Source organism: Nipponia nippon, unplaced genomic scaffold (assembly GCF_047370975.1).
Source record: "Nipponia nippon isolate SJK-2023a ecotype South Korea unplaced genomic scaffold, ASM4737097v1 scaffold_1, whole genome shotgun sequence".
Lineage (NCBI taxonomy): Eukaryota > Metazoa > Chordata > Aves > Pelecaniformes > Threskiornithidae > Nipponia > Nipponia nippon.
The window spans coordinates 78,455,530-78,468,947 of record NW_028262290.1 but is presented as its reverse complement, the minus strand read 5'-3'; the positions used below and the strand labels follow the sequence as shown (position 1 = coordinate 78,468,947).

General features: G+C 39.5%; 1 protein-coding gene across 6 annotated transcripts in view; it reads left to right on the top strand.

Moving 5' to 3' along the window:
• The window catches only part of SEMA5A (semaphorin 5A), a 354,504-nt gene extending 342,024 nt beyond the window's left edge, over window positions 1-12,480 (top strand). For all 6 annotated transcript variants that reach the window (XM_087760523.1, XM_087760512.1, XM_087760495.1 and 3 more), the window contains 4 exons: window positions 347-502; window positions 3,599-3,646; window positions 5,876-6,087; window positions 7,503-12,480. In XM_087760523.1, the coding sequence (XP_087616649.1) occupies window positions 347-502; window positions 3,599-3,646; window positions 5,876-6,087; window positions 7,503-7,622 (536 nt within the window). In that variant the 3' untranslated portion in view covers window positions 7,623-12,480. The remainder of the gene's footprint in view (window positions 1-346; window positions 503-3,598; window positions 3,647-5,875; window positions 6,088-7,502) is intronic.
• The last annotated feature ends 938 nt before the right edge of the window (window positions 12,481-13,418 follow it).

Genomic DNA, 13,418 nt, shown 5'->3' with positions numbered 1-13,418 from the left:
GTCCACCCTGACGACTGAGACTGGAATTAACTCCACAGCAATCTCTCTTTCAGTCACCACCGCAGAATCCCTCCAGCTTCTCGCTTTCACACACAAAGGCCGTGGCAGAAGCCAAAGCCGTAATACATCTGCGACAAATTTGCCATCACACTCTACATTTCAGAGACTTTTGCCAAAGCTAAACTGCCTCTGTTTTACTGAAAGAGCTGTCCTCTGCTAGTTGGTGGTAGCTGGGGATGAGGCCTTCTGTCATAATTCAGAAATACAGGCTATTTCTCTCTCATTCGGTGTACTTGAAGCATTTAATTGCAGCGTCTGCGTGTGTGTCCCTCTCTGCCTGTTGCAGACAGCTGGTCCGAGTGGTCTGAGTGGTCCGACTGCGACTCTTCTGGCTTCCAGTTCCGTGTTCGTCAGTGCATCATTTTGTTTCCCGTGGGCAGCCAGTGCACGGGCAACACCACAGAGAGTCGAGCCTGTGCTTTGGACTCCAACTTTATACCAGGTAAGATCAGCCTGCTCCTTGAAGGATTAGTGAAATCTCTCAACGTTTCAGGAGTGAGGTGTAGTACTGTCCCAGACTGCGCTGTGTGGAGCCAAGAGCTGGAACAGAACTTGCCCTTTGTCAGCCAAAGTGTTTTGGTCTACTATGTGGAGCCAATGTTGCTAGATCTAGTGTCTTCATGAAAATCTGCCTCATGGCACAGAGTGCTGTGGAGCTGTCCCTACTGTCACTGCCTGGGACTTTGGTTAGTCACTGTCACAGCATTCTGCAAGTCCCTCCCATCCTACTTGGTAGCAGGGTGCAGGGATGGCTATAGACAGCTAGGAGAAAGAATTTGCTTTTTACTTTAATTTATGTGGTTTTGAGACTTTGGGGTTATTAGACAAACATTCCTCTAGGTTTTATGGTTTGCACATACAAAAGTGGGTGCTGTGGTAGTTAATCTGGGAATCATTTCACAGAGTCCCTTAAATTAATAACTGCTTAGAAAGATAAATACTGTTAACTGTCCCTCAGGTCCTTATCTCCCCCATGACCGCTAAATGCCTGATGGATAGTCACATCCTGTATTATTCTATAGCATTTGTCAAAACTCATGACTGTACTCTTTTTTTTTTTTTTTTTTTTAAATCGCAGCAGTCATTTCAATCTACACAACAGTATGGGTGGCCACATTGCATTGCTGTTAACAGTCATCTTTCTGCCTGTGTACATTAAAAAAAACTAGCAGTCTATTCACAGAGAAATTTACATTTTAATGTATCATTTGAAATGTAATTATGTTTTCCCAGTGCAGCAACCTTTTTTTTTTTTTTTCTGTGACTATGCAGTAGAATATAGTACAATATAACAAAGAAATCAACAAATTTAAACACTGCTTTTATGGACAATGCATAATGCTTTAACTCCCAAATACTATTTTTTCCTCCAAAACCAATGTGCAAAATGTCAATGTGAAAGCAAAAACTCCTACATTGTATTTTCCCCTTTCTCTCAGGCTTTTGAAGCAGGTGCATTAATATTCACATTCGGTGAATCCCCTGCTTAATCCAATATAAGCTCTACAGCTTGTTTTGGAAAGTAGGCATTTTCAGAATCTGAAATGAGTACCACCACTTCTCTCACCCTTCTGGTTTGTTTGCCACTCCTCCTCAAATTACCCATATCACAGAAGAGAAGGTCATGCCTATTACGCTCACCTTAGGCAAACTAGCTTGCTTGCTTGGGATTGCTCAGCTTGCTTTCACTGCTCCAGGTCCTCTGACTCAGAGTTCTCTCCCTCCCTCCCTCCTGACCTCTCTTTCTTTTCACCTCCCTCTTTTCCTCAGCTAGTGTGCTGGCAGGTCCACCCTCATGTTGTTTCCTCCTCCTCCTGCTTACCTTAGATCTGTTCCTCTACAGAACTTAGTATATAGAGTGATTCTGGCAGAGGGAAAAAATGACTCCTTCTTGTCATTGCTGCTGTTGTGTTTCCAGAGTCCTTACCAACATTACCTTGCAGAGCTTTATGGTTTTCTGGTACATTTTTTTCTGCTTTTTGTTTGGATTGTGAATTAACAGTCTCAACCAGGCAAAATATGCTCTCAGCCTTTAACTCTCTGTGAGAGTGCTGTTCTGTCAGGTCTGATACTTTCTCATTTTGAAAATAGTTAGTATTGATTTAGCATGTGAAAAAAGGTAAAAAATTGTGATCCCTTTAGCAGTAGCTGCATGTGGCTCATCTTTTGGCAGTGAAGAGCCTACTCTGTTATTCCTCATACAGAAGCTATTGCATGCCTGTGGCCATCATTGCTGCCCTTCTCTGGTCTGTCAGTTCTACTAGAGACATCCTTAGATGGGAAAACCAGAGCTGCATGCAGTGTTCGTGGTATGGACAACACATGGATTTGTAAAGTGCCATAATGCTGATATGCTGTCCTGTTCACTATTGCTTTCTTGGTAGTACCTAGCATTTGGTTTGCCTCTTCGATTGCTTATGAGCACTAAGCTGATATTTTCATGGAACAATTTGTCATAAACCCCTAGTCTCACTCACGAGTAGTAATGGTCAGCTCACAGCCCACCATTTTATATGTGAAACTAGGATTGCTTTCCACTGTATGTATCGCTTTACACTGAGCTACCTTCAGTTTCATTTGTTATTTTATTGCCTAGTTTTGTAGGGCCCTTCTGCAGCTCTTCACAGCATGCCTTTGTCCATGCTACCTTAACTTGGTACCGTCAGCAAAGTTCAAACCCACATTTGCCTCCTGCTTTTCTAGCTCTGCTGAAAAGCCTGGGTCTCTACAGAAGTAGTAATCTTCCTCCGTTGTAAGAACTAGGCACATAGTACTACCCTGTTTTCTGTCTTTTCCCTCATTTCATTTCTTGCTTGGAAAGCCTTTGACAAGGAACTTAAAAGCTTTTTTTGAAATCCAGGTAGACTGTGTCAGTTACCCCACCCATATCCACATCACCATTGACCCTTTCCGAGAGGTTAAAGAGATTTGTAAGGCAGGACTTCCCTTCACAGAAGCCATGGTCCTGAAGTAAAGAGTGGGAAAACTTGATTGCCAACAGATTTTATTCAATATTTATTCAGAATGTTTCCAAAGTCAAAATGGTAAGGATACAGGCTGGAATTACATTTTATTAGTTTACAACTGAGACCCATGAAATTGGCAGTCATCTTTTTTGAAGATTCATAAATTCCCTCTTTTCACATTAGTGCTAGACGTGACTTCAAGAACTAATGAGCCCATTTGAACACAAGATAATTAAACTCTCATTAATTTTACTATTCAGAAAATCAATGCTTTCTCAACATGCTTAAACTCCACAAAGAATGTTTTCATGTGCACTTCATCTTTTTAATTCCAGAGATGTTTTGAGGCAAGAATTAAAAATATGTTCCTGCTTTTGCTTGGGAAACTAAGGAACCTGGAGATGTCATGGGACCTTTTTTTTAATTCTACCACATAGTCAAAATCTTTTTTACTTTGGATTTGGAGTAAATGTAGTAGAATAAATTTTTAAATCCTTACTGTGTTAATCAAACTAGTAGTTCTCTGTAATATTTTTTTCTCCTCGGCATAAGCGGTTTATTTATTTTTCTAGAAATATCAGTGGCACGATCCAGCAGCATAGAAGAAAAACGATGTGGCGGTAAGCTTTTCAACTCTAGATGTGTATCAAATGCTGAAATATTGATTCCCCATTTTTTCCTTTTGTTTCACCTTTTGCACTCTCTTCATTTTATTCTACCTTGTAAATGCTGCATTCTCATTATTTACACTTGTGCAGAAAAAGAGATGTAGTTACTACAGGATTTCTCATTAAATATACATCTGCCACTGTTGACCTTTGAGACTAGAGCATGTATTACTGGGTGTTTGTATTTTCTTCTTTTTCAGTATGGCAGTCACCCTTGTCTCAAAAAGAAATTCCTATTATAAGCTAGTTATCAGTAGGTCAAAATTTTTAAAGTTCCTCCACCTTTTTCAGGATAATAATTTCACAAACCTTTTTTGGGACTCCAAATGAATAGCAGAAAGCCAGCCTGCTAACCCGTTTAATAGCTCAGACTGTATCCGGAACTTATTTTCAGCTTCACTGCCAAAGACAGAACTAAAAAGTAAAAAAAAAATTTCCATTCCAGAGAGTCCTGATGCTAGCAAAATAAATCTTGAAAGAGAAATCTGTTAAAAAAAACCCCAAACTAAGAAGAAGAAAAAGGAAAAATGACCATTTTTTGTGCTGAGCTATCACGCTTAGTCTGTGTCGTCATGGTAATAGCTCTGGCTGGTTCTAGTATTCTTCCATGCACAGATAAGCTGCATTTTTAACCTAATAAGAGACAATGAAAACACAGGGGTTATGCAAGGGTGCTAGTGTGCATGGTAACTTGTTATGGGAGCCAGGATAATGCAATTTGTTTTTTTTTTTTTTCTAATTAGCAGTGGTACATTGAAAACATTTTGCCAAGTTCCGCAACAGTGGGAAACTCTCATAGAAGTGTAGAAGGATATTTCAGTGATTATATATTGGGATAGTCAGCCTAGTCACCTAAATATTCGTTTGTGTTTCTAAATACCCAGTAGGTATGTAAAAGTCCTACCTTAGACATTTGCCAAAAATGGGAGCTGTGTGCTGGCCCATTTTTCTGTATTAGAGTGAAAAAGGTCTAACAAATGTTTTTCAGACTAGTGCCAGTCTTTCAGTTTAAAATCTTTCATTTGTGCATGTAGGCAACCACAAACAAATTTTCATTAATGTTAAGATGAAATTTCCAACATGAGATTCTCACTGATACTTCTTTCTTAATCAAAAAGCACAGCTCTGGTTTGAAATAATAGGGAAAAGCACTGTAATTTGTTTATTTCCAGCTAATCCTACTGGTGCCACATCTGACCTGATCTCTCTGTTCCATAACGTCAGGGGATGTTTGTGCTTTAGATTCCCTTCTACAGTTTCATGTAGCAATGAGCTTCCTTTCAGTTTTAATCCTCGTGCAGGTGGAGAGGGTTTCCCATCGTCTGATCCCATAGTATCTTTGAAGGGCAGAGCAGACAGGAGAGTGCTGGGTTCTGAGTTGTTGGGTTTGCACTCTCTGGCTGCTATGGTTAAAAGCACACTGAGCTTTAAGGAGTCTCTCCCCTCCCCTTCCCATTTTCCCTTAAAACACTACCATTTCTTCCTCACACCCCCTCCCCTTACACGTAGAAAAAATTCTGAAGGCTGGAGAAGGGAACAAATTGACCGTATATCAAAGATACAGAAACAGTGAGACCCAGCAAGAATCAAAGCAGGGGATGGAAAAAAGATATGCCACTGCTTCTGGGACATGCACCAAATAAAGGAAATACGGCAAACATTTTAGGGAAAGCAGGACTGTGATTCAAAGATACCAGGATTTTGTTAGTTCTGCCACAAGTCACTATGTGTAAGAGAAAGAACTAGAACAGCAGAGGAGGTGATACTGTAGTTCACTGAAAAAAAGCTATGTATATACATTACATACATAATTTATATATAACAAGGCTTTGTTATACAGTCTGAAGAAAGAAATTTTGCTGAACTATTCAAACATACAAAATGCAATTCATTCATCTGTTATTTGGGTTCTGAACTTGTTTAAGCATCTTTCAAAAATCTCAATCTTAATACTTACAGAGATGTATGGGTATCTAAGATTCTTATAATGATCCCTTCAGGGAAGTACAATGCATATGCTACTGTAGGGATAAACTGTTGCAATTGAGATGTTTCTGGGAAACACATGAAATTTCCCTTATCCTTATTTGAATCAAGCACTTGTCTACATTTTCCCCCAAGCTTAAGCTTTTATTGCTACTTCCTTAAAAATCATATTGTCTTCTGCTCTCCACTCGACAGAGTTCAACATGTTTCACATGATCGCAGTGGGATTAAGTAGCTCAATACTTGGTTGCCTTCTTACCCTGCTTGTTTACACTTACTGCCAACGATATCAACAACAATCTCATGACGCAACTGTCATCCATCCAGTGTCACCAGCTCCTCTAAATACCAGCATTACCAACCATATCAACAAACTGGACAAATATGATTCCGTAGAAGCCATCAAGGTGAGAAGCGGGTTGGGAGCTCTATAATGCACAACATATATGGTCCTAGACAACAGTTCTGCTGTATCAAAAGAATGCTACTTGCTAGTTTTCTGCAGTGGCATTTGGACTCAAATTATGCTGATTGTTAATAACAAAAATAGATTTCACTTGGAGCATTGTAATTACAGATCCTTTCCTTTGTCAATCCCTATTACACAGGAAGTTAGATTTTGTGTGTATGTATAATTTATACAGCAGCAGCCTTTCATGGAAAAAAACCCCAGACCACTCAAGTTTTGTTTTGTGGTTTTGTTTTTTTTTTCCCTAATTGTGTTCCCTAGTGGCTTGTTCAAGAAGTAAATGGGGCCGTTAACAATCATCATGACATATATTGAAGATAATCCTTTGGCTCCAATGATATGGTGTCAAGGGCACTGTTCATCTTCCTGCACTATGTCGTTATAGAGGACATGTATCTGGTGTATATGTTCTGAGTCAGACTCTCAGCTAGTGTTCATACCAAAAATATTCTGTAAATGAGCAGTACAGATTTACATTAGCTGAGAGTCTGGCATGATATGTATATCATATGATCATTGTTCCCAAACAGCTATTTCCTTTTTATGACCTTTTAGAATAGCTCTGCTTTTCAGATCCACCGAATTAAGGAAGGATAAGCATTCTGAAAATACCTAGCTCAGTAGCTCCAGATTACACAGTTTATTCATGCAGCTGCAAAGCTTTTTGTAAATGAGGACTTTTCTTAAACCCTACCTGGATAATCCAGTTTTCAATTTCTGCATTTTTTTTTTCTAATTAAAAACATTTTAAAGAATTTCATTAAAAATGGCAAGAGAAGTCTAGAGTTTGTAATCAGTGGTGGAATATGTACCTAATTTAAAGCTTTTGCAAATTCCACTAATCATCTGTCTGGATAGTTACAGAAACAAAAAAAACCTTGAAAATTCATGCTCTAAATACCCATACAACTTTTAAAAAAACAGGATTTACACTTTTAAGACCTTCAGACATTTCTCCTACATATTCCATTTGAAAATCAAGGAATTAATGCAGTAAAGAGAAAATAATTCTTATTCAGTAAAAAAATAATGAATGAATCATTCTAATAAGAAGAACTGAATATGTATGATTAAAAAGTATTTTTAATCATGAAATTAGTTTTATAATACTGGGGGGAAAGTGCCTGCCTTTGCTTTATTGAGTAGCATTGCTTTTTGTAGGAATGGTATTATGTAAGCAGATACATGCAAATGCAAGTTTTTCTAAATGTGCAGGTATTTGTCAATGCATTTTTGACTGACTTACTATACGCAGATATTTGCCACAAAAATTGCCTTGGTGAAAGAGCACTTAGTGGCTACCTTTCTTCTGTCCTTCCCTTTTTCTTATCTCTTTCTTTTTTTTTCCCCCAGGCATTTAACAAAAACAACCTGATTCTGGAGGAGAGAAACAAATACTTCAATCCACATCTTACTGCAAAGACTTATTCTAATACCTATTTTACAGATTTCAATAATTATGATGAGTACTAATGGGCTTGTGTATTTTCTGGCCTCCTGTAACTCCCCAGTCCTCAAGGCCTGTGCTACTTGACTGCTCATGTGATTGAGGCTTCAGAGATGAAGTTCAGAGACATTTCAAGCACGATCCAAGCCATCAATGTCCCATTGCTGCCAAAAGCCCAAAAGACCTGTTTGTGACACAATGTTTTCTTTGCAGAGTGCAAGGCTGGCCTTCAGTGTCAGGTGCAGCTATAGCCCCTCAGTGTCACTGGACCACTCATCAGGATTGCATCGCTTCACTCAGTTTCATAAATTTCTAGTCAGATTTCTCTAACAAGTGTCTAAGTAATTCCTGAGCTTTAAAAAAAATAATAATGTTACCCCTTAAAGCTGTGCCAGGAGTACAAATCTAATTTTCTTTTTAGCCATCGTCTTTTATTTCCACGAGGTTTGAAAAGGGAGCTCTGCTGTTAGCCACAGAGCCCTCTGTGCCGTCTCCTGAAGCTCACACCACCAAAAAGAGCTCGCAGGGTGCTGGGAACAACGACAAGAAGAAATGTGGTGGTTTAGCGATGCTGTGCGGCAGCTCTGGGCTCTGTAGGGCTCATCTCCCTGGGCTGTAAATCGCTCTGGCCGCAGTTCAGCTGTTCAGAGTGTGGAGACTAAGGCCGTACCGAGGGATACAATCTTGTAATTAACCCAGAAAGTTATGGGGTCAGTGGTTTCCAGTTGCGAGCCAAGCCCAGTCACATAAAGCCTTCACTTAGTTCGATTTCATTTTTGGGAGGGTGTGGAAGGGCATGTCCCACAGGGAGGCCAAGGGAAGAGGGCAGATAGGAGAAGCACGCTGTAACGTTTTCCTGTGTGTCGTTAGTAAACCAGCCTTGCTGCAGCGTGCGAGTTTGCATGAGTTGCGGCATCCCACAGGCTTCCTCTCCCTGGTGTGTGCGTATGGGAACCCGCTCATCTCGCCTCCGTAGCACTTGCCGTCAGGCTGGTCACGGAAAGATACGACTGCACCATGTTTTGTGTGCCTTCTCAGGCTCTCGGGGTTACGTAGGCATAATCATAGATCTGCTTTTCTCTTTCCGGCTTTTACTGTATATGCACGTGTCTGACAAACAAAGCTGGCTCAGAAAACGCAGATGTGTTTGCAAAGCATTGTCTCATCTTGCTGTCCGACCCACGCTAGTCAGCCCCTAGAGGAACACTCTTACTGTGTTTTAAGTGAGTATCTTGTTGGACTTCATTGATGTAAATATTTAAAATAATGTTTGAGTTTTAAGTTATCAGTTTTAATTCCTTTTGTAGTGGCAGGTGAAGAAACACAAAGGATTTTTATACCATTTTTCTTCGTTCTGTCTGTCTTCACCCACATTCATGACATTGTTATTTTTGTATCTGAAATTCCAGATGTATAACTAAAAAGAAAAGGGCAGGGATTTGGGCCAGATTTTCCAGAGTACTTAGTAGTAAGACAGCATTTGTTATTCTCAGAAGCTTGTGAAAAGAAATTAAAAGTTAATATTAAGGATTAAAGAATTGGGCTTTTATTTTTTTGAGCATGCTAGATGCAAAGATCATCGCACCAGAATACTAGGAAGGTATGCAAGGAGAAGCAGAGTGGAAATGTTTCCATTCTGTGTTTAGAGCCATTGATCATTAGGTTATGCTATGATAGGCAAATAGAGAAAAACATATAGAGATTATGATGATTCAAAACTATGTACAAAAAAAGCAAAAAGTACCAAGAAACACTGATCATGTGAGACTGCATTTGAGCACCACTTTGATGGTCCAGCTACTTACATAGCAAGGGTAAACACCGCATCTAATGACAGCAATGAGCAACATTTCTGAATGGGGATAGATCTGAATGTAGCATTATGCTTCCTATCTCTATTCTGCAGTAAAATGAAAAAATGCAAAGCAAGTGGTCTTTGAAATGCCGTGCAGTAAAATGAACGCACATTTACGATCTATGAAAATAATTCAGATCATCCGCCTATTTTTTCCAGTTGAATAGTTCTCCCTGTTACTAACTCAGTCAAAAGAAAGCACTCCACCCTCGCACCAGTTCATCTCCGGAAAGCATAATAATACTGGTTCTCTATAATTTGTGACTTTTTTTTTACCGTACATTAGATTTGGTTTTCCAGGAAGAAATTAGCTGATTGCCCTTGGCTAAGAGAAATTTTCTCTGCAAGAAAATTCAGTGAAACAAATAGACGGGGAAAAAGCTCTCCAAATCATAACCAGTTCAGTATCTGAATCACTCTGTTCATGCTAAAAGATAAAATTTTACATTTAAATAAGATAAAGAAATTAAAATCTATATTGCTGCCACTGCCAAGAAAAAGCAGCACACGCACATACACACATATGCACAACACTGTTCCTCTCTGCCCCTGTCCTAAGAGCACATTAGTCTGACTTATGGATTTTATATTTAGACTATTAGTTATGAGACCAATATCTTAAAAATGTTTGAACTATGTATTTTTATTTTAACCTTTTTTAATTAAAATTATCTGAAATTAGCGCTTTTTTTTAACTCTTCAGTAGTTTGAGGCACACCTATCTTTACAGTGACCTATTTTCCATTTTTTTTCATGGGTAGATACATATGTTAGAGATGTGTTATATATGCAGTAATAATACCCTAGGTTAAGTCTGCATGATCATAGGTAGAAGTGCATCTGACAGATGCTCAGTCTGCTCACACTTCCATCTCCCAAAGGTGTATTTCAGGTGTTCCAGATCTTTGAGCAACTCCCATGTGATGTCATTTAAACACCATGCCGACTTGTCAGAAAAGTGTTTCTTTTAAACACTTTTTTTTGTCGTTTAGCTTCCTAAATTGTTCTAAATCACAGGCAGAGGTATATTCAATCCTCTCTCTAAAGCAGTAGGGTAAACATGGAAATTTCACAGCACTTCAATGAGAAAAAATTGATGGCAAGATCTCCTTGTCAAGCTAGATTCTGGGACAACAGGTTTTAAAGCCATTAGATATTTGTGTCTTAGGTAATTTTAGAGGACCCCAGATGCACTGCCTGTATCAGTATTTTCACCTTCTGAGTTCTACACAGATGCCCAGGTAGTTTAATACGGCCTTTCCTAATACATGGAGCAAAGCAAAAGTGCAGTCTCTATTAATTTTCAATTTATGTCATTTAGCATTTTTCTAAAATAGTCTACAAACATTTTGGTGAAAATCAGATTTCTGCATGAAAGCTCTTATCTTTCTGTTGCCAAAAATGTAACAAAAGGTGGGCATTTGCCTGCAAATCTTGTTTAAGCTGATGGAGCTCTCAAATTTGCACAAGGGTAAAATTTGGTTCTTGTATCATTGTTCTGTTCTTGGAAAGGGAAAATCAACCCCCTTGGCCATTAAATGCCATGCTTAAATACCCCTTATCCTTTCACTTGGATAAAGTGATCTTTTCTGGATAAATAATTGTATTACCTCTGATGCCAATAGTTAATATTACTAAATCCCTTTTGCACTGATTGCATAAATTTAAAAACGTTTCTCTATTTTGAATGCAAACATATCAGCAGATAGATCAAAATTCTCTGAGTAAAGCTGTTTCTGTGTAGCCCTGCTACATGGAGCAAGGAGGAAGCAGGATTGCCAGTCGGATCCTGCATGGTATATACTTTCATTGGATAACTCAAAGTAGAATTGTGCTTGAGTACACACTTTGGGCTTATTTCCATGTCTGATACATAGCGTACATTCCTCAGTTACTTAGAAAATGGACTCCTGTGCTTGCAGATTTATCTTGTACTTTGATTTGTGTGTGATGACCTTTATGGTCATTTAAAGTTACTTTACGTGGAGGCTTTTCCAGCTGTTTGCAGTCACCTGCTGTTGGAGCAGTGTGGTTTGGCTAAAGCTAATCAAGAGATTTTTGACTAGGATTAGGGTTTTCATAAAAGAGTGGGAGAAAGAATGGGGCTTAAATGGCTTTGATTTCCAGGCTATTAAGCAGTACTGATTAAAGTCTCAGATGGGTGTAGGACACTGTGCATTTAGTCAGCTCTAGCAGAACTCCACAGTAACCTGTGGGAAAATACCATGTCAATGTACAAATCAAGAGCTACCAAAGCACTTATGTTACGTGAAGAAAGTTCTCAGAGCATCAGTCCATATGGCTGTTCAAACCAGAAAAGAAAGTAAGAGGTCCCAGATGCAACAATGTTAATGGGAATAAATGCTTCAATATTTTTTCCTTGTAATTATAGAATAAATATATTCACTTCTTTAAATGTGGGACCAGTTTTATTAAAATCAACGCAACATAAGCACATTCCTAAAGTTAATTGTATGCATAATGGCTTTGCTGTATGAGATCAATTCTGTAAACAGTTTACTCCAAGCTTGTCTCGCTCTGCTTGAGGCATCTGACCCCTTTCTGATTGTAGCTGTCCCCAGCACCCTCTATGTCTCGTCCAGGAGAACGTCCTTAGATGGGCAGAGTTACCTCCTGGTGAGGGCTTGTGTCTCTCCACCAACACTATAGTGAGCCTAGAGGGTTACACTTCTAACTTCACTGTCATTTGGATGGCTAAATTTAGATTGGCAAAAGCTGGGCTCTTGAGTAAGATTTTACTCATCACATAAGTAACCACACTGAGTTCAGTGGTCTGGATGTAACAAGTTACTTATTTTAATGTGTTTACAGGATTGAGCCCAAAATACATTGCTTCTGCACAAATCCATGCGCAGTACAAGATGACTTCAATAGTAAGAAAACAGATTCATTTAAAATTGTTCACAAGCAAATCTGCATCTTGATATCAGGGAATAGATCTGTGGTCATTGTGTGGGGTATTTGAATTCATTCCTTTCTTTGCTAAATAAATGAATGATAAAACAAGATACTGCTTGACTTCATTTAAAAGCCATTCTTCCAAATAAAGAAGGGTTGTGGGATCTGTGAATGTTTTCCCTTTCTTTCTCTCTCTTCACTTCTCCGCAGAAATGAGTCTGTGTGCGGCTGAAATGGCCTTTAGCTAGACTCTTCTGTGTAACTGAATGAATGCTTTGCATTGTGTTGCCATGCGACAACATTTTCTAACTGGGATGGTACAAAGAGGGAAACGTGCTAACCTGGGAGGTTTGGCAAAGATTTCCACCCCAGCAGTAGCAAGGGTAGGCAGAAGTGGAAATAGAAATGCAGAAGAATGTGACTGAAGGCTTGGCAAACTCCTCAGTAAACTTTCACAGAAACTTGGAGGCTTTTTGGGAACTGCCAAGGGCAAGGCTGTTGCGATGCAGCCTCCTGAGTAGTCAAGCCGCCTAGCTGCTCAAGCAAAAAGCAGGCTGATTGCAACCGGTACTCGTGCGAAGTTGTGACTGTTACTCAGAATCAGGGGAGAAAAAAGCTTTCACAAGCAGTAAGCGCCGCAGTACAGGTGGCATTTTGGCAACATCTGTGTTGGCAGGAAGCACAGGACAACCGGAGCAGCTCTGCAGAGCAAAACAGCTGGTGCTGAACTCCTGGATTTTGGACTGGCTCCAGGCTAGTCCCACAGGCTGAACACCTGCTACCAGTTTGAGTGTACCCCTTTAGTTTCCCTCACTCATTAAAAAAAAAAAAACCAACAAAAAACAAACAACAAAAATCCCCACCACACAGACGGCATGCTCTGAGACTGCTCTGTGGTGCAAGTGAAAGCACAGTGAGAGGTGTACCAGGAACAGATAAACCTTTTGTCTCCTGGCTCTTTGGATCCAGGTTGGACAATTTTTTGCATACTTCTCCCCTTGCCTTTTCTGCTTGTGGGAAACTGATTACAGCTCTACCTAGCTGAGGA